Genomic DNA, 20,722 nt, shown 5'->3' with positions numbered 1-20,722 from the left:
CAGGCAGATTCTTTACCAGCTGAGTCACAAGGGAAGCCCAAGTATACTGGAGTGGGTAGCCTCTCCCTTCTCCAGGGGATCTTCTCGACCCAGGAATCAAACCGGGGTCTCCTGCACTGCAGGCGGATTCTTTACCAGCTGAGCTATGAAGGAAGCCCACAGAGCGAGCCACAATGTCCAGAGGCTAAGACTCTGCACTCCCAAAGCAGGGGGCCCGGGTTCGATCCCTGGTCGTGGAACTAGATCCCCAGGCTCACCCAGGCACCCAGAGGGAGTGTCTCCCACCTCAACCCAAAACCTTCCCGTGGCTCCCACCTCACTTGGCAGTAAAGCCCAAGCCATTGTGGCGGCCTCAAGACCCTGCCTCATTCAGCTCAGTTCAGTTCAGTCGCTCAGTCGCGTCCGACTCTTTGCGACCCCATGAATCGCAGCACGCCAGGCCTCCCTGTCCATCACCAACTCCCGAGGTTCACTAAAACTCACGTTCATCGAGTCCGTGATGCCATCCAGCCATCTCATCCTCGGTCGTCCCCTTCTCCTCCTGCCCTCAATCCCTCCCAGCATCACAGTCTTTTCCAATGAGTCAACTCTTCACATGAAGTGGCCAAAGTACTGGAGTTTCAGCTTTAGCATCATTCCTTCCAAAGAAATCCCAGGGTTGATCTCCTTCAGAATGGACTGGTTGGATCTCCTTGCAGTCCAAGGGACTCTCAAGAGTCTTCTCCAACAGCACAGTTCAAACGCATCAATTCTTCAGCGCTCAGCCTTCTTCACAGTCCAACTCTCACATCCATACACGACCACAGGAAAAACCATAGCCTTGACTAGACGGACCTTAGTCAGCAAAGTAATGTCTCTGCTTTTCAATATGCTATCTAGGTTGGTCATAACTTTTCTTCCAAGGAGTAAGCATCTTTTAATTTCATGGCTGCAGTCACCATCTGCAGTGATTTTGGAGCCCCGAAAAATAAAGTCTGACACTGTTTCTACTGTTTCCCCATCAATTTCCCATGGAGTGATGGGACCAGATGCCATGATCTCTGTTTTCTGAATGTTGAGCTTAAGCCAACTTTTTCACTCTCCTCTTTCACTTTCATCAAGAGGCTTTTTAGTTCCTCTTCACTTTCTGCCATAAGGGTGGTGTCAACTGCATATCTGAGGTGATTGATATTTCTCCCGGCAATCTTGATTCCAGCTTGTGCTTCTTGCAGCCCAGCGTTTCTCATGATGTACTCTGCATATAAGTTAAATAAGCAGGGTGACAATACACAGCCTTGACGCACTCCTTTTGGCCACTGCAATTCAAACATGCCCGGCTCGCCTCTGCCTCAGGGCCTTTGCACCTGCCGTCCCCACTGCCTGGAGCTCCCCCTCCAGATCTCTGCACGGCTCATTTCCTCAGCTCCCCGGGTCCTCAGACGAATGTCTCCCACCACCAGACACACAGTGGCTGCCTGCTCCCCTCTTCTCCCCTGCCCTCTGCATAGCACTCACACTGCCTGACAGTGTGGATGTTATACTTGTCTCCTGCCTGCTCCTACCCCCAGAAGGAAACGTGTACACGGCTTGGATTCCCGTCTGTCTCTCTTGGCCGATGCATCCCTAGAGCACAGCCTGCTCCCTTGGGACACACACATTATTTGCTAGAAGAATGAAGACCAGAGTCTATAAGAAGCTCGGCCCTGGGGCTCTGGGAGCGCAAAGCAGCAAGCCACACACCCTGCCTGTGGGGGATGGGGCATGGAGGGTGTGCGAGAGGAGGTGACGGCCGACTTGGGCTCTGAGGGATGGATAGGAGCTTAACCAAGGGGAGCAGCAGGTGAATGCCACAGCTCAAGTCCAGGAGACAGGAGAGGCCATGAAGCGGCTGCGGTCTCTGGCACGGGCTGGTGTGTCTGGAGCAAAGCAGAGGGAAGAGGAAGGGAAGGATGCTGGACGCTGGGGAGCAGATAAGCAAGCTGAGGCTGAAGACGTCTCCAGCCAGGCGGCAGGACTGGACGCGAAAGATGGGGGTTAAAACCCGGTAGACCCATTAAGCAACTGGCTGCGGGGGCGGGAGGAGGGGAGCAGAGGGTCCCGGCTTCAGGAGCCTCGTGGCTGGGGCACCTTTCGCCACCATGTGGAAGCACCCCGCTGAGAAAGGAGGGAGGCTCCGGCCAGGCTGGCGGACCTCATGGCCAGGAGCCGACGTCGGGGGTGGGGGGCAGGGGGCAAGCAGGTGTGAGATGCAGCCCACGTGATGCGCGGGTCCACGGGCAGGAGCAGAGAGAGAGGTGTCCAGTGAGGCCCACGAAAGCAGAGGACCCCACTGAGCCCTAAGAGTCCCGTGCCAGCCTGGGGGTGGCCTCTGAGAGTTTCTGCTTCTGTGAAACTGGGTGTCGGGCACCCTCCTCACAGGGCTTTGCAACAGGAATATCTGCTTTCCTATGAGTCACGATGGCTCCGGGCCCAATGCCTATGGCCCATCGCTGCTCCGTGAGGCCCCAGCACAGTCAGCACAAAAGGTGCTGGTGTCCGTCCCGCTCTCACGCCCCGTCTCAGGCCTCTGAGCGGGCGCCGCCTGCCCTCTGCGTCCCCCTGCCCTCCAAGGACCGCCAACCTCCAGGTGAGGTCGGCTGAGGCCCGCCCCTTTGCATCCCCGGGAAAGGACTTGGCTGCCGGCCAGGGTGTGGCCCCAGGGGGTGGGGCGGGGGCTGTGCCTCCCCCGAGAAGAGAAAGCGCTTAATCCCGGGATTTGCCGTGAAAGTAGGACAGGGCCGATCACTCATCAGCAGCAGAGACGGCCGCGCTGTTGTTTTTAGGTGGAATTTCTGAATCTCATCCGTAATGTGTACTGATTCTGGGCCAAGCTTTCCGAATCAGGCTCCCGGACGGGTCAGCAGTGTGTGTTTAACCCCTTAAGAGGTAAAGATTTCAAAGAGGCGATCTGGGCCCTGCAGGCTGGAATGACTGAGAGTGACTTGAAGGCAGACGGCTGGGCAGACAAGCTCTTTGCTTTGCATGAGGCTTCCCCTGGCCAGGGGCTGAGGTACAGGCGGGTAGCTGTCTTTACGCATAAGCTCTCGCACTGGGGCTGCTGTGTACAGCTGACCAAGCTGCGCAGTGCAGGTAGAAGAGGCTGTGAATGGCACCCCCTAGGGTTGTGCGGTGCGCAGAAAGTCAACTGTAGACTGCAGCCTTGCCACATTATTGTCTCTCCCGCTGAGACATGAACAGAGGCAAAACCTACTGCTGAAAAACAAACTGTAGGAACTCAGATGGCAGGATGCTAGGGAAGCTAGGAGGCAACTTCATGAAAGCAGGATTTGTGGCTTGAGTGTAAACTTGTTCCCCAGCACCCAGCACGGGGTTAGGCATGGGGTAGGAATCCAGGAGGTTCTTGCTGAACAAATAATTCAAGGATGACAGAACTCGGGAGGCATGGCCTCCACCATTCTGCTTCCGGCCTGACTCATCAGCCCAGGCCACGAGGGGTGCCTATGACACAGCTCCCAGGTCACTGGAGCCACTTTGGGGTGAACAGTCCCAGTAGCATCCCACGTGCCTCCTGCTGGCTGCTCTCCTGTCCTTTCAGGGGGCTCCGAGACCTCACCAGCTCTCTAGCCCCAAACGGCCTCCTCACAGTGGCTCATTTATCCCCATAACAACCTACCCAGCTATGTTACAGTACATAGAACTCCTTCTGGTCCTCATACCCCGGCAAGGCAAGCATTACTATGGCAATCTCACTGAGAAGAAAACCAAGGCTCAGAGAGGTTATGAGACCTGCCTGAGGTCACACAGCTAGAAATGGACAACCAAGCAAGAACCGACACCGGGGTATCTGACCCCAAACTCAGTGCTCCAACGGTGGGAGCAGAGAGTCCAGGGTGTTTTGTCCTAAAAGGGCCACCCAGCCATTGATATTATTCAAAAGTGAAATACAGTAACAGTCCTTGTATGCTCACAAATAAAACTTAGAATGCTCTTTCAAAATGTAAAAGCTTTGGTTCCCTTGAGGAGGGGGGAGTGAGGATATTGTTATGCGGGTGGTGAGATATGGGCCAAATTTAGAGGCTTTGGCACAGACAACGTGGGCTATGCGAAAAAGTTTGTGTTCCATGAATACTGACTACACCTACTACATGCCAGGTGCTGCTAGGAGCTCTCCTTATCATTTCCTCTAATGACAAGAATGGTGTCTGCAATTAGGGAATATCCCTCCTCAACCTAACCCATGTCCATGCGTACGTGCTCAGTCACTCAATCGTGTCCCACTCTTTTGTGACCCCATGGACTGCAGCCCACCAGACTCCTCTGTCCGTGGGATTCTCCAGGCAAGAATCCCGGAGTGGGTTGCCATTTCCTCCTCCAGGGGGACTTCCCGACCTAGGAATCGAACCCACGTCTTCTGTGTCTCCTGCATTAGCAGGCGGATTCTTTACCACTGGGAAGCCTTAAAAGGTGAGCTGGACCATCTCCATTCATTCAGACTTTATTGGGAGCATGACTGGTTGCCATGGTACCCGGGCAGGAGCTGAAGATAGGAGCACCTCTGTTTCTCAGGGGACCCAGGGGCGGAGGAGGAGCCCAGGGAACAACCCAGAACAGACTGGACGTGCAGCACACCTGCTTGCCAGCTGACAGTGATGCTCTTCGTTTTTTTCCTATAGCAACGGTGATGCCCACCAAGGATCCAGAGGGCCATTCACGAAATCAACCATTGGGTCTAAAAAGTAGCTTGAGTTGAGTGCTGTCTAGTTCCTATTGGCTTTGGGGAGGTTCTAGTAGAAATTTTGCCAAAGCACACCCTCTATATAGACAGATTTTTTTTCCTCCCTCTCCTTAGAAAAACAGTTAAAAAGGAGCAGTGAGCAAGGAGGGGTCAGGGAGGGCTGAGGCTCAGATACCACCAACCATCCAGGGGCCTGGGGAGTCCCAGGGGAGGGTCCCCCATTGCTGGTAGCTGATGATACACAGACTGCACCCACCTCACCAGGGCCCCCATTAGTCATCTCCAGGAACTATTACCTGAAAGGCCCCTTCTGAAGCAGCCCCTGATCACAGCCAGTGCTGTGCTGGGCGGAGTGAAGCCGGGGCTGGATAAGGAAGGCTTTGTAGTGGCCCGAGAATACCTCAGGCATTAATAGAGCATTTTTTGCACAGGTTGAAAATGTATTCTTCATTTTTCATTGACAGCTGGTGAAAGAGGAATGTAACAGGGTGGCTGCACCCGGCTTTAAGGAGAGAGCAGCTCAGCCCTGCTCAGAGCCACCTTTATCCCTGCGGAGAGCTGGTTTTTACAGGACGCATTAGAGGAAGGTCTGGCCCTTTCAGGTTCTTAATCAACTTGGAGTGCTTTCTCCTTCTGTGATCTGGGGGAGCAACGCCCTTCACCATGTCACGGTCTCAGCAGCTTGTGCACTGGTTAATTTTCTGGGACACAAACTCTTGGTAACTCTGCCCGAGTCAACACCCACCGTCCGAGAGCTCCGGCTCTGGGTGTCTGGGGAAGATTGGGCTCTAGGCCCGCTCCACCTCCAGCAGCAGGGGTGCCCAGCACAAACCACACCTGCCTTCTCTGGCCATTGGTCCCTCCTCCTTTGCTTCCAGCACTGAGTATCAGCTGCTCCTTCACGTGCACCACAACCCAGCTCAGACCTCACCTCTTCCAGGAAGCCTTCCTGACCCGGTGCCCAGTATCCACTCAAGGTGAAGCCTAGAGCAGGCAGGGGTTCAGCCTATGAGTAGGTGTGGCCCCTTCCCAGGTGCTGCAAGCAGTGGGGGCTGCCCAGGGGGGTCTCAATGGGCTCAGGAGCCCCCACACGGGAGGCCTGAGTGGCCCACAAAACACTTTCTCCCTCTCCACGGACGAAGAAGGTTTCTATCTAAGACATTGCTTGAAACGAGAATGCACAGCTGAAAACACGCCTGCAAACTGGGCCCTGCTGTTTTCGTAGCTCAGTCTCAAAGCGGTCATTTCCTTAGCTTCCTCCTCTGCCTGATGGAAACAATCACGGCCCCAGAGGTGTCTGCAAAGACCGAGACGGGATGCGGGGGTGAGCATGCCCAGTGACGGCTCCCACCCCGCTCAGACTGGGCTAGAGTCCAGTGGCAGAACAAGCCATCACAGGTGGACAGGCCCATGCCCAGGCCTGGCGTGTGCCAGGGTGGCTACCCTCAGAGTCCAGACGCTCCAGGGGTCACAGAAGTTCTTTGGGGCAGGAGAGGCGCTGGAGGGAGCGGTGGATAAGGAAGTCCAGGCAAAGGGGCTTCAAGGAGAGAAACAAGACAGCGCCCCGCGGGTGGTGAGACAGGAGCCCAGCACAGCCTGGGTCACACCCCAGGGAGACCCCCGTCCCCGCTGGCCTTCACCCTCCACATGGGAGAGCTCACTGGCAAACTCCAGGGGCCCAACCAGACGAGACGTCCGGCAAACGTACTGAGAAGCTGGACACCAGGCCCACCCAGGAGGCCGGGCCGCAGGCAGGACGACTTCCCCAGGGCCAGCTTGGGCCCTCTGCCGGCACCGAATCCGAAGACCAGGGCCCACGGGACCAAACGCAGCAAGGAGAGGATGCTGTGTTTCCATGGTGGCACCTGTGGTCGCCCCTCACACCAGGGTCTGTCCCCTCCTCGCCCCCCCCCCGGCCCGAGTCACCCTGGGAAGACCGGCCAGCACCCCCTCGCTGCTCGGGAGGCCGCCTCCCAGAAGGAGTTGGAAGGGGAAGCCTCCGGGAGCCTCCAGCCTCTGAGGTGCCAGGATTTTCTGTCCCAGTGGATGGGAACCCAAGAAACACAGGCTCCCAGGTTGGTTCTGTTTGGAGTTTCAAGGCGGCAAGAAAAACGTGCTGTGACCACTGGTTCTGGGCCCAGCTGTGGCCCGGCCCCTGGCTCGGGTCACTCCAGGAAGGGTTTAGCTGGGAATCCAAGACACAAGCACTGTCCGGAGTCCCCAGCGAGGCCTCGCAGCTGCTTGTCACTGTCTCTCCACCACTACATTCCCATGACCTGTTTCTGCCTCCCCACTGCCACCCGGTGGAATGCAAAGCCCTCAGGGGCAGGGGCTGTATGGGTACTGACCCATCCCTGTATCCACAATGCCAGGCTCAGGGCCAGTACAGAGAGGAAAGAGCCCAGAAACGCAATGAACGAGTGCGTCGGAAGGATCTGACTCCATCTCCCGTGGTCTAAGAGCTGAGAAGTGCCCCCAGGGTGGGCCGTGTTGCAGCCACACCTGCCGGCCTAGCGTCAAGCACAAAGGAGGTCCCAGGTGGGCTTCTGTGTGCAGGTGCCCACGAGCTGCTCACCAACCCCCACGCACAGGGGTTGGGGGGGCGGGGGGACACATACTCTTGGCTCTGCTTCCTCCTGCCTGCCCCCATCCCCAGGCGCCCGAAGGTCCTGTAACGCATTGCTCCACCTAACAGTGGGGGAAACTGAGGCCCAGGGCGGGCAGTGACTCAGGGGCAAGCAGCAAGTTTTATGGCTGCACGCCCTCCCCTGGGAATCCAGAGAGGACTCCTGTACTATTAATTGTAATTAACTAATTATTCTGGCTGCCAACTAGCGGAGGAGGAGGCCGGGGGCGGGAGGGCCCCCAGTCATGTTTACAACATGCAAACCCATTTAAGAGCTTGTAAAGTCACTATAAATGGCTCTTTGGCAACAGAGGAGTTAACGATCCCGTCTCCAGCTGCAGCTCCACAACGGTCAGTCGGTCGGGGCTGGGGCCTCGGGGACGGGGTTCTGAGAGCCAACAGTGCCACCTACAGACCACGTTCCATAACGCTCCGCTCAGGCCGACAAAATCCAGGACCTAGGAGACCTGGAGGGGCTTCCCAGGAGGCTCAGTGGTAAGGAATCCGCCTGCAATGCAGGAGACGAGGGGTAGATCCCTGGCTCGGGAATATCCCCTGGAGAAGGAAAGGGCAACCCACTCCAGTATTCTTGCCTGGAGAATCCCCTGGCCAGAGGAGCTGGGTGGGCCACAGTCCACGGGGTCGCAAATGACTCACGCACGACATAGCAGCTAAACAACAAACAACATCTGCAGGTGGGGAGACTGAGGCTCCAGGGATCTCCCCCCGGTCGCTTTTCACACCGTGATTGACAGGTGTGGATTTCCAGCTGGGCCCTGAAGGACCAGGGGACCCAGATGGGAACCAGGCTGGTCTGCGACAGGCCTCGGCTGAGCCATGACAGGCTGGAGGACCAGGGGGCGTCTGGGTGAACCTGCTCTCTCCAGCCACTCACCCACAGTCATGCCGTCCATGTAGCGCTTGATGATGTCGAAAGAGTCACGGAGGTTCCCGTCCGTTATGTCGAAGATGATGTCAGCATGGTTGGCAGGATACGCAGGCGTGATGGCCCGGAGGAAGATGATCTCTGCCAGAGAGAAGCGAGGCATGGAGAAGGCGTAGCGCTGGGCCCCGCGAGCCCGGAGAGGCCTGACCCAGTGCGGTGAGAACCCAACACGAGGGCCCCATGCATGGAGAAGGTGCAGGGGCCCCAAGGGACCCCAGGTCACAGTCTGTGCCCCCTTTGCACCAACGGGGAAGCCGAGGCCTGGAGAGACTTCGGATCCTCCCGGAAGTCATGGAGCACATTAGCTGGTAGGGCCAGGGCTAGGAAGTAACTGGTGACTGCTTAGGAGTCTCCCTGAAGCTGGGAAGATGGGGAAGGGGGGCGGACAAAGGATGTGGCAGAGGTCAAGATGGTCCCTGCCCCACCGCGATGGGGGTCGGGCAAGCCCCTCCTCGGGCCAGGCCCCAAGTGGGTGGGTGGCTGCGTCCATCTCCCGGGCCACCTGATGTGAAATCAGCAGACCCTGATGTGAAATCAGGGCTGGGAGCACAAGGGCCTGATTTACGCAATCTGGGGTGGTGGTGGTGGGGATTCCTCTCTGAGCCTCAGTCTCTCCACCGTGAAGTGAAGCAGGTGGCCCGCCACTGCCCACCAAGGGTCCTTTCCACGTGAACAGTCAAGGTCTAGGTGTCCTGGCCCAAGATGCCGACAGGCACCTCTAAACACGCCCAGCTCCCCGTAGCACCAAACTGCGGGTCAGCACAGGCCGGGGGGCCACGGCACGGGGGAAAGGGATTTGGAGAGGATCTGAGTGGTTTGGCAGAACCCGTCATGGTGCATAGGGCAAACCGCAGTCAGTGATGTTCTCTGAGCCAAGTCTGTGCTGCCCTCCGAAGGTTCTGTGCCTTCCTTTTCTAGAGGGACGAGGAGGTGGCGGGCTCACCTCTCCTGCAGGTGAGCCCGTCCCTGGGCGCCTCTCCTGCCCTCCCACCCCCACGGCCAGGCTGTGTTCTGGTACACACACCCGAGTCACTCCCTGGCCCCTGGGGCCATGTGTAGACACGAGGCAACCTGTCTAACCTCCCTGAGACGGACGGAGGGCTCTTGTTCACCATGGCGTCCCAGAGCCTGACACCCAGGAGGCTCAGTTGGCTGAATTAATTCTCTCTTCCGAAAGCCACAGGGGAAGGGTGAAGATTCCACAGAGGAAGGGGGTGTTGAGACCACGCTGGCTGGCCCTGGCATGTGGGCCGCACACCCCAAAGGAAGGCACACAGAGCAGCTTTCTGCCCACAGCCTTCTGCCAGGCACGGGGAGCCCGCTGCCCTGGCCCCACGTGTGGAAAGGGGCTGTGATGGCAGGTCGACACTGCCGTGGGAGCTGCCTGTGGTGGGCACACTGACCCCTTTATTGTGGGGTTCCCTGGAGTCGGTCTAGCCACACCAACCCACCTGACCCTCGGTCTCCAGGATGCAGCTTCGCTGTGCAAAAAGCATCAGTCACGACCCTCTACTGACTCCCAAAACCTTGGAGTTGAAGCCCCAACTCCAAGTGCAGGCTCCTGCCTACATTTGCAGCCCATCTCTTGCCAAGCCTCCACCACTCCAGCCAGAAAACCTTGGCTTCCTTCTTCAAAGAAACACACTCCCCACTCACCTCCAGATTTTCTGGAGGTATTCTGATTTGGCCCTCTCCCCCACTCCCCACTTTCCTACATTAACCTCCTACTGGCCCCTCAGGACCCAGAGCAGGGTCACTGCCTCCTGGAAGCTCTCCCTGATAACCCCACATCTGGCAAAGAATCAACACTTAATAGCTATTCGCTGAACGACTATTATCCCCCAAATGAGATCCACACCCCCTCCACTGAACTGAGGGCGGGGAACAGGCAGGAACCAGGTTGCCTTGTAGTCTGGGGACACGGAGGAGATGCAGAAGCAGGGAAGGGTCAGCATTCCAAACCCACATGTCGCCATGGAGCTGCTCCTGCAGGTCAAGCTATCAGCCTCAGCGAGGGGGCTGCCCTGGCAGGGATGGTCCCCCAGACGCTGGCCTCTGCCGGGACCCCCACGCCGGCTCCAGACTTGGGAGCGGCCACTCACCTTCGGGGCGGGTGAACTCGCGGAAGGTGGGGAGCGAGACGACGGTGTGGGAGACGGTGTGCACCGGGTCCAGCACGCAGGCGACATCGTTGGGGCGGCAGGACTTGATGCAGCGGACCGTGTCTGTCTTCTCTTGGCGGAGCCTGAGGGGAGCCACAGCACAAGACGGGGTGGGAAAGGGGGGACCCGGACACCCTCAGAGACAGAGCCCAGGGCCCAGGAGAGCAGCAGGTGGCCAGGCAGCAGGACCCGCCCCAGGCTGGCTCCGTCGTTGAGAGACCCGCACCGGCCTCCCAGCCCGGCTGCTCCGAGGGGATGCTTCCGGGTTCTTCTACAAACCGGACAGCGAGTCGAACTGCCAAGACAGACCCCAGTTTCCATCTGCCCCAGCCGAGATAAGCAAAGTTTTGCTATTTACCAGCTACACGAACTGAGCTTCAGTGTCTACAACTGCAAATCACATTCATTCATTCACTTGCTCAACAAGTGTGTTTGGAGTGTCTGCTGGGTGTCACACACAGGGACACCAAAAGCAAGCAAGGGAGACAAGGTCTGGCCTTCCTGGGACTCCGGGTCGGAGGGGGCGGTCACAGGTAAAGCACCCAGCTTGGCGCCCCACGCAAAGCAGTCTAATCTCCAGTGTCACGTACCTGATGGACGGGGAAGAGGGGCCCGAGTTTGCTACAGGTCCAGGCATACTTTTAAAAACCTCTTAATCATAAAATAAAACAAAATACGAGAGCTACACAAAACAAGGTTATAGCTTAATGAGTATTATAAGGCAAATCACTTTACAATGCAGCACCCAGGTCAAGAAAGAGAACTTCAACCTGGCACTTGAGGCCCCTTCGTGGGCCCAGATCTGTCTTAACCCTCTCATGCACCCACAAAGTAACCCCTGTCCTGTCTCTGCCAGCAATCGCCTACCTGGGTTCCTTTACGTCTGTACCACACATGTGCATCTCGAGAAAATCACTTAAATTTGTCCATTAAAAAAATTTTCTGGATCTTTCATTCATTTATTTATTTTTTTGCCGTGCCATGTGGCATGCAAGATCTTAGTTCCCTGACCAGGGATCAAACACATGTCCCTGCATTTGCAGCACAGAGTCTTAACCACTAGACCACCATCGAAGTCCTTGTTGTATCTTTATGTATTTTTTTAAAACGAGACATATTGTTTTGGAGACAGTTCTTTATATTTCTTATTTTTTTGGCTGCGCTGGGTCTTCATTGCTGTGCACAGGCTTTCTCTAGTTTTGGTGAGCGGGGGTTACTCTCCAGTTGCGGTCATTTCTTCTGCTGTGGAGTACGGGGAGCCTGGTGGGCTGCCGTCTATGGGGTCGCACAGAGTTGGACACGACCGAAGCGACTTAGCAGCAGCAGCAGTGTGGGCTCTAGAGCGCGCGGGCTCAGTAGTTGTGGTACATGGACTTAGTTGCCCCGAGGCACGTGGAATCTTCCCGGACCAGGGATTGAACCTCTGTTGCCTGCATTGGCAGGCAGATTCTTAACCACTGGACTACCAGGGAAGTCCTCTCCTGAGTCCTTTGGACTCAGCCCCAGGAATCTCGCTATCTGGCTTAACAAGGTGTTCCAGCCTCATCTTACACGTTTACTGTCCCAGCTATTTCCAAGCAGTGTTGGATTTGTTTTTTGTTTTTTTAGTGGAAAATGATATTTCAAGACCATAATCTGGATACCAAGAATGCTCAGTGCTTCTGAGTTGGTCATTGTTTCTGGGCCTCTTCAGTGGAAATTTTGAAAGATCATGTACAGTATGAATTCATACTGATATTTACAATCAAAACAAGAGGCACATAGTTTTTCACTTAACCTCTCCTATATACCAAAGGAATCTCCTTTTTTCCATATCAAAATTCTGGCTCTTAAGAACACAGGATATGGTAGAATACCCCATAATTATTTATTTTTGTTTATTCCATATTTTGATCCAGTAGTCTCAGAATAACAAAACTAAAATTACTACCACTAACATAATTACATAATTACTTAAAGTAATAATTTGGGGGATAAGTTCTCCTTATTCTACCTACAACTTTAATGGATGTGCTGCTAGACCTACATAGCCTGAGCCTACAGCGATTCGTACTATACTTTTTTCTTATAAGATTCATTTAACTGTAGTTCTATGAGTAATTATGTTTAATGCTTTCAGGCTGACAATTTTGCATGGTGCTAACAGTCTGTGCCCTTTGTACATAAAGGCACAAAGACTTCCCTGGTAGCTCAGATGGTAAAAAGTCTGCCTGCAATTTGAGAGGCCTGGGTTCGATTCCTGGGTCAGGAAGATCCCCTGGAGAAGGAAACGGCAACCCACTCCAGTATTCTTGTCTGGAAAATCCCACGGATGGAGGAGCCTGGTTACAGTCCATGGGCTCACAAAGAGTTGTACACGACTGAACGACTTTCATTTTGTACATAGAAGTCTGTTTTGTTGGGTATAAGATCCTTGACTTACATTTTCTTGAGTATTCTAAGTATTAATTTTCTTCTGGCGTAAGTATTTGGATAAATTTGATGATAACATAGTTTTTTCCCTTATAAGTCTCTTTCTGTTTTTACTGAAAGGCACAGATATTTTTGTTTTCTCTTTATATCTTGGTGTTGGTTGCTCTGAGTCAATATGTTCAAATATATTGGGTGTTCTTTCAATACGGAATTTAAAATCTTTTTCCTAAAATATCTGTAAAGTCTCTTGAATTATCAATTGCAGTAATTATTGCCGCCCTCCTTCGTTCTGCGTTAATTCTTCGGAGATTTCTATTACCTGTAAGTTGGATCTTCTTTCTCTTCAACACCTGTCACTTTCTCTTCGAGTCTTTTCATCCCTTTTGTTATTTATTTTTCAATTTATGAGATCATTTTTTTTCAGTTTTTCCTTAAGTATGTATTTCTGAAACTGCCTTTTGCTCTAACTTAAAATAATTTCTTGAGTCTCATCACTTCATTTCTCAGTTTTTCCTAATCCTGGCTTACATTTTTCCTTCATTTTTGGTTGTATTTTCAATCCTTTTAGTTTGTTTGATATAGGCTCCAGCTTTGATCTCGTCTGTAAGCATGTCTTCCTGGAGTACTTTCATTCTCCAGAGGAATGTCATTCTGTTCTTTATTCTCCTTTTTCCTACAATAACTTTATATGAGACGTAACCTGGATACTTTTTGGCTAACCATCTTTATGTGAAATCAGTGTCACGTAAGGAGTGGTCCACACTCTTCCTGATTCCACAGGGCCCCTGCATCTGTTGTCTTTGGCAGCCTGCTCTTTGATAGGCCTCTACATTTACCTGGAGTTTCATTTTCCACAACAATCTCTTTCCTACTCAGTTTTCTATTTCATTTCCAGCAGTTTCTTCACAGTATGAGACCCTGACTTTTCAAGGAAGTCTTAATGACCCAGTTTTAAAAGTTTAATGGGGCTTCCCTGGTGGTCCAGTGGTTAAGAATCTGCCTTGCCGAAACTAGGAATAAAACTACCATATGACCCAACAATCCCACTACTGGGCATATATCCTGAGGAAACCATAATTGAAAAAGACATATGTATCCCAATGTTCATCACAGCACTATTTACAACAGCCAGAACATGGAAGCAACCTAGATGCCCATCAACAGATGAAAGGGTAAAGACGCTGTGGTGCGTATATACAATGGAGTATTACTCAGCCATAAAAAGGAATGCATTTGAGTCAGTTCTAGTGAGGTGAATGAATCTAGAGCCTATTACACAGAGTGAAGTAAGTCAGAAAGAGAAAAACAGATACTGCATGTTAACACAGACATATGGAATCTAGAAAGATGGTACTGATGAACCTATCTGCAGGGCAGCAATGGAGACACTGACAACAGACCTGTGGACACGGGCCGGGGGAAGGAGAGGATATGGTGAACTGAGAGAGGAGCACTGAAATATATACATGATCATATGTAAAACAGCTGGCGGGAATTCGCTGTATGATGTAAGGAGCTCAAACTCGGTACTCTGTGACAACAGAGGGCGGGGCGGGGTGGGAGGGAGGCTCACGGAGGGGACATATGTATACCTATGGCTGACTCATGGTGATGTACGGCAGAAGCCAGCACAATATTGTAAAGCAATTACCCTCCCATTAAAAAAAAAAATCCATTTTACAGTGCAAGGGACTCAGGTTCTATCCCTGGTCTGGGAAACTAAGATCCCACACACTGAGGGGCAACTAATACTGCACACCGCAGCAAAAGATCCTGCATAACACAACGAATACCCTGCCTGCCGCAACTAAGACCTGACTACCCTGCCTGCCACAACTAAGACCTGAATACCCTGCCTGCCACAACTAAGATCTGACTACCCTGACTGCCACAACTAAGACCTGAATACCCTGCCTGCCACAACTAAGACCTGAATACCCTGCCTGCCACAACTAAGACCTGACTACCCTGCCTGCCACAACTAAGACCTGACTACCCTGCCTGCCACAACTAAGACCTGACTACCCTGCCTGCCACAACTAAGACCTGACTACCCTGCCTGCCACAACTAAGACCTGAATACCCTGCCTGCCACAACTAAGACCTGACTACCCTGCCTGCCACAACTAAGACCTGAATACCCTGCCTGCCACAACTAAGACCTGAATACCCTGCCTGCCACAACTAAGACCTGACTACCCTGCCTGCCACAACTAAGACCTGAATACCCTGCCTGCCACAACTAAGACCTGACTACCCTGCCTGCCACAACTAAGACCTGAATACCCTGCCTGCCACAACTAAGACCTGACGGGCCTAAAGAAATATTAAAAAAAGAAAAGCTTTCCTGGTAGCTCAGCTGGTAAAGACTCCGCCTGCAATTCAGGAGATTTCCGTTTGATTCCTGGGTTGGGAAGATCCCCTGGAGAAGGGAGAGACTACTCACTCCAATATTCTTGGGCTTCCCTGATGGCTCAGCTGGTAAAGAATCTGCCTGCTATGTGGGAGACCTGGGTTCTCTTCCTGGGTTGGGAAGATCCCCTGGAGGAGGGCATGGCAACCCACTCCAGTATTCACGCCTGGAGAATCCCATGGACAGAGGAGACTGGCTGGCTACAGTCCATGGCGTCGCAAAGAGTCGGACAGGACTGAGCGGCTAAGCACAGCACGGCCTGCTCCACCCCTTCTTCAATGCTTGCACACACTCGCCACTGCAGCGAGCAAAGGGGCTCCCAGCCTCAGCCACTGTTCTCAGATTGCGCTTTCTACAGGACACTGCTGACTGCTTGGGGTACGTTCACTGCCTCCTCCTGCACGGATGCCAATACCATGTGGGTGGATTTCATTTGAACTATATGTGGGGCTTGCCTTTGTTTAGCTGGAAGCGTTTCCCAAGGATGAAAAGCTTTCTTATCCGGTCGTCGTGGTTTCGCTTAGGACCCAGAGAACTTCCGAGACTACGCTGCAGCGTCACCCCAGGCGTCTGTGCAGGACGGTATGCACACATCACTGCCCCAACTCTTCACCGCTCTTCCCTCTTCGCCACGCTGTCTCCTCCCTCAGCTAGTGAAACACCCTGTTTTTCACTTGAGAATTTCAGAACTGGGCTGGTATGAGGGCTTTCTGAGAGGAAGCCAGAGTAACAAGCTGATGAGCACTGAGTGATCCCAGCCATCCTGCCCCCTTCAGCATCGGGCTGGGTGTCTGAGAACAGACTCCAGAGCCAGGCTGCCTGGGTCGGAATTCCACCCCACCTTACATCAGCGCTGGGACTTCGGGTGGGTTACTTAACCTCTCTCCCTCCATGTCTTCATTGTGAAATGAGGATCATAACAGCACTTTCCTCAAAGGCTCCATGAGGGTTTAGTTATTGCTTGGCCCACAGAAGGCACTGCCTAGGTGTTAGCTGTGATAGTTGTTAACTATTTTATCATTATATGATAATCATAATTATCATCCTTCACCTTTGGGCTTCCTGGTGGCTCAGTTGGTAAAGAATCTGCCTGCAATGCAGGAGACCTAGGTTTGATCCCTGAGTCGGGAAGATCCCCTGGAGAAGGAAATGGCTGCACACTCCAATATTCTTGCCAGGGAAATCCCATAGACAGAGAAGCCTGGCAGGCTACAGTCCCTGGTCTCGCAAGAGTCAGACATGACTTGGGGACTGAACACCACCACCACCACCTTTGGGAGCTTGGTTTAAAAGTGCACACATGTGGGACTTTCCTGGATGCCCAGAGGTTAGAATGCTGTGCTTTTACTGCCAAGGGCTCAGGTTTAATCTTTGGTGGAATCAAGTACCTGTGGAACTAAGATCCCACAAGCCAGGTGGTGCAGTCAAAAAAACCCCAAAACTGCACACACAGGTCCAAGAGTTGGAAGTGATGGCAGCTCTACAAACCCTCTGAACTTTCATTTTCCATTTAAATAAAAATCTAAATGAATACTTGAGTACCTTCCAGTGAATGGAGACACCAATACTCATTAACTGCCTACCACACCCAGATGCTGCCTTGTGTGTAAGTAACTTCATGTTATTTCCAAAATAGTTCAGGAAATGGGCCTCGAAGCTCTGAAAGGCAAGTGACTTATCTGAGGTCACAGAACCAGTCAATGGCAACGAGGACACTTGAACTCTTAAGTTTCGTTCGGTTGGTTGGGTGGGTTGGTTTGTTTTCTCTGCACTGTGTGATCTCTGCTGATACAGCAGGCTGATACAGGAATACTGCTATGTAGCCTCCAGGGACTGCAGAGAGGCGAGCGGCCAGGTAATCCAGATACCGCCATCCCCGTGTGTGCATGCAGGTACACGCACGAACACATCAGAGGTGTTCTCGGATGGAACAGGGCACCTGAGGAGGCAGGAAGTCCCACAAACAAGGCAAAGTGCAAGAAAAGCTGAACAGCCAGTGGGAATGTAGAGGGATTCTGGCAAGCCTTGTAAGGCCACTGAAAGGCTTCTAAAGCCCCCAAGAATCCCCCCACATCTTAACACACCTAGGGGCAACGAGCTCCCCCCAGCCTCAATAAGCAGGACCATGATGAAAGAGTAGTGCAAGTCGCTCAGTGGTGTCAGACTCTTTGCAACCCCATGGACTACACAGTCCATGGAATTGTCCAGGCCAGAACACTGGAGTGGGGAGCCTTTCCCTTCTCCAGCCAATCTTCCCAACCTAGGAATCAAACTGGGGTCTCCTGCATTGCGGGTGGATCATTTACCAGCTGAGCCACCAGGGAAGCCCAAGAATCCTGGAGTGGGTAGCCTATCTCTCCTCCAGCGGACCTTCCTGACCCAGGAATCGAACAGGGGTCTCCTGCATTGCAGGTGGATTCTTCACCAACTGAGCTACCAGGGAAGCCCCCAGATAGGAATAACTGAATACAATGACGAATCCCTGCTGTGTCTTGTTGATTTCACAAAAGAGGTGGTATCTGAACTAAGCCTTGAAAATACTGTCCATCCATTCATCTATCCATCATCCATCCATCCATGTTTATTCAGATGTTTACTGAGCTCCTTCTACAGGCCAGACATTCTGAAAAGTGTAGAGAATACAGACACAATCCCTGTCTTTAAAAAGGTGGTGATAAAAAGTAACAAAAACAAGGGCTTCCCTGGTGGTCCAGTGGTGAAGACTCGCACTTTCTATGCTTCCACTGGGGGGGGCATGGGCTCGATCCCTGGTTGGGGCACTAAGATCCTACATGCTGTGTGGCGTGGCCAAAAATAAAGGAATTGATGGCACCATTTAAAAGTATTAAAAAAAAAGAACAAGATGCCAGGGTAACCGCTCTGATGGCAGATACCTGGCTCTGGAAAAGCTCAGATTAAGGAAAGCCTTCACCAATGAGGCGACTTTAGCTACATCTTCAGAGAGAATGGCCATTTGCAGGAGGAAAGGATGGCGTGTGCTATAGCCTAGAGAAAGTGAGTGTAGAAAAGGGTAAGAGTTCTGCGTAACTAGAACACTGGTCACTAGCAGGGGGTGAGCCAGAGTGGGGAACAAGGGGGAGACGTGGCTGAAAAGGTGGGCAGAGGCTGGAGCAGGCACGGTCTCAGACGCCCTTCCAAGGGAGTTGGGCTTCGTCTGCTAGTCATAGAAGGTTCTAAAGAGGGGAGGGACACAACAAGACTGGTCCTTCTGAGAGGTCCTCTGGCTTCAGCTTGGGAGACTGCAAGCTGGACCAGACCAGAGGTGCTCAGAGAGGGGTCTGGGAGACAGCAGGGGTTTGGAGGCAAGTGGCTAGGAGCATGTGTATTCTCCTGTGGCAAGTTACCTGCTGCCTCTGTCACAGGGCATAGGGCACGGTGTCAACTGTATACCTGTCCTCTCCACTAGATAGCAAAGTGGACCCCTTCCCCATCTTCATCCAGGCCCTTGTAGGAAGGACCTTAGGCCCCTCCAGTATCCTTTACTTGATTCCTCTTGACATTCTGCCTCCCTTTCATGTTCCTACTTGAAAACAGCATCAGCAGCCACAGAAATGCTAGACATGCAAAGCGATGTTGGCAGGAAGTCATCCATCCCCTCAGCAGACAGAAGCAAAGCACCTACTGCATGGTAGGCCTCGCCAGGAGCTTAGGGACACGGCCCTGAACAAGACAGACTTGGTCCCTGACATCCCAGAGCCTTCTGGGTGGTGTGGGGAACAAAAGTGAAACACAGAAAGTGGGACCTGCAAACTATGAGGAGCATCACAAAGGCGGAGCTGGGAGAAAGACTGACAGAGGAAACATAACCCAAGGGTGTCCAGCGAGGCCCAGTGGCGACAGGAGCAGTGACTGAGGTTCAACCAACATTCAGGCCAAGGGTGCAAAAGCATGTGCAAAAGGCCTGTGGCAGCAGAGAACTCAACAGTGTGGTTCAAGGGAAGCAAGGCAAGGGAGAACAATCTGAGGTCAGGCTGGAGGTGGACGCCAGGGATAAATGATGCCGTGCCTTGAGAGGCACACTGGGGGCTTGGCTGGGATCATGGTGGGAGAGGTCTTTGAAGAGAGGCAGGCTGATCAAGGTTCACGCTGGCAGTGCTGTGGCGGGACGGGACAGTCAGAGCTGTGCCCTCAGCAAACCAAGGTTCGAAGGTCAGCTGTGTGACCTCGAGCACATCGCTCACCTGCCCCGCCCCAAGCCTCTCTGGGGATGACACGCCTGCCCCACAGGATGGGAAGCAGTGCACATGAAGGCCCGGGGCTTCCTGAGTGGGGCCCGTGAGCGACACATTCATCAGGCCCCCTTTGCCTCCTCCTGGTACAAAGCGGGGGTCCTCTGTGGAGGGAATCGGCCTCCCTTAGGTAAGGGCTGCTTCTAAGATGCTGCGATTGCGTTTGGTGTTCTTCCACAAATTTGGGCTTCTCATCAAGACAGAATGGGAGGTTTGAGTCTCAAGATGGAGCTTTCATGGTCTCAGTTAAAGGCTCAGCTCCTGGCAATACAGCAAGGAAACCAGGCTGGGACCGGAAGATCTGGCTCCTAGACTGCCTTCTACCGCACACAGCCCGTGTCACCTTGGTCAAGCCCCTCCCCTTCTCTGGGCCTCAGTTTCCACATCTGTGAAGTGAGAAGGGATGGAGCTCAGCCATCCCTAGAGGCCTCTGTCACCTCGTCCTCCGGGCTTAGCACAAGTGGGGGACAGAGAATCATCTCAGATGAAACATCCAACCTCGCTCTGCCCTGGCCTGGGCACCTGGGCGGTATGGACTGCGACTCCCACTCACAGGGGCTCCTGGACGCAGACCCCTCACGGAAAACACTCCTCGGCCGCCCTTGGGGGTGCCAGGCAGGGCTGGGCCCCCCTTCCCCACCAGGAACAAGCAGCACAGACGCTCCCGACCGCGCCAAATAAGACCAAGGCACGCCAGCCGTGCTGCGTGGGGCTGCCCGCTGAGCCTTTATTGGCATTCCGGAGCGGAGGGTGGGGAAAGCAACAAGGGGGCCCCCTCAGCGGCCCGAAGCGCGTGCTCAGAGCTCTGCGGATACAAAGATGTAAAGCTTGGCCACAAAGGAGCTGACGGTGCCGTGGCGGGAGAGGTCCATCCTGACGGTCAGGAGCATGTCCCTGGGCTCGGGGACGGGCTTGGTGAGGGCCACCACCCCGCTGTGGTGGTTCACCTTCCGGGTGGTGAAAAAGCCCTCCTCGTTGCCGCCGGTGATGGCCAGCTGCATGCTGTCCCCGGGGACGACACTGGAGGGGCCCATGCGGAAGACCACGGCGGGCACTTGGATGTTGGTGGGGAAAGAGAGGTGGTAGTGGGTTATTCTCAGAGGCAGCTTGGGGCACTCCTGATTCTCATGGCAAGGCAAGCGCTCGCAGCGGCTGCAAGAAAAGTGGACAGAGAGACAAGGAGAGGGTTAGGGCCCATT

At 53.6% G+C, this 20,722-nt stretch overlaps 1 protein-coding gene across 2 annotated transcripts in view; it reads right to left on the bottom strand.

Annotated features, from left to right (window-relative positions):
• The window catches only part of FBLN1 (fibulin 1), an 82,163-nt gene that overhangs the window by 11,339 nt on the left and 50,102 nt on the right, over positions 1-20,722 (bottom strand). Inside the window, exons 15-16 of one of the 2 annotated variants that reach the window (XM_052639832.1) lie at positions 10,389-10,531; positions 8,236-8,367 (exon numbers count right to left, since the gene is read on the bottom strand). In XM_052639832.1, the coding sequence (XP_052495792.1) occupies positions 8,236-8,367; positions 10,389-10,531 (275 nt within the window). Of the gene's footprint in view, positions 1-8,235; positions 8,368-10,388; positions 10,532-20,233; positions 20,676-20,722 lie in introns of those variants that run through there. The other variant, XM_052639833.1, reaches the window with a different exon arrangement.

Source organism: Budorcas taxicolor, chromosome 5, assembly GCF_023091745.1.
Source record: "Budorcas taxicolor isolate Tak-1 chromosome 5, Takin1.1, whole genome shotgun sequence".
NCBI classification, from domain to species: Eukaryota; Metazoa; Chordata; class Mammalia; order Artiodactyla; family Bovidae; genus Budorcas; species Budorcas taxicolor.
This window is presented reverse-complemented; position numbering and strand designations above follow the sequence as displayed.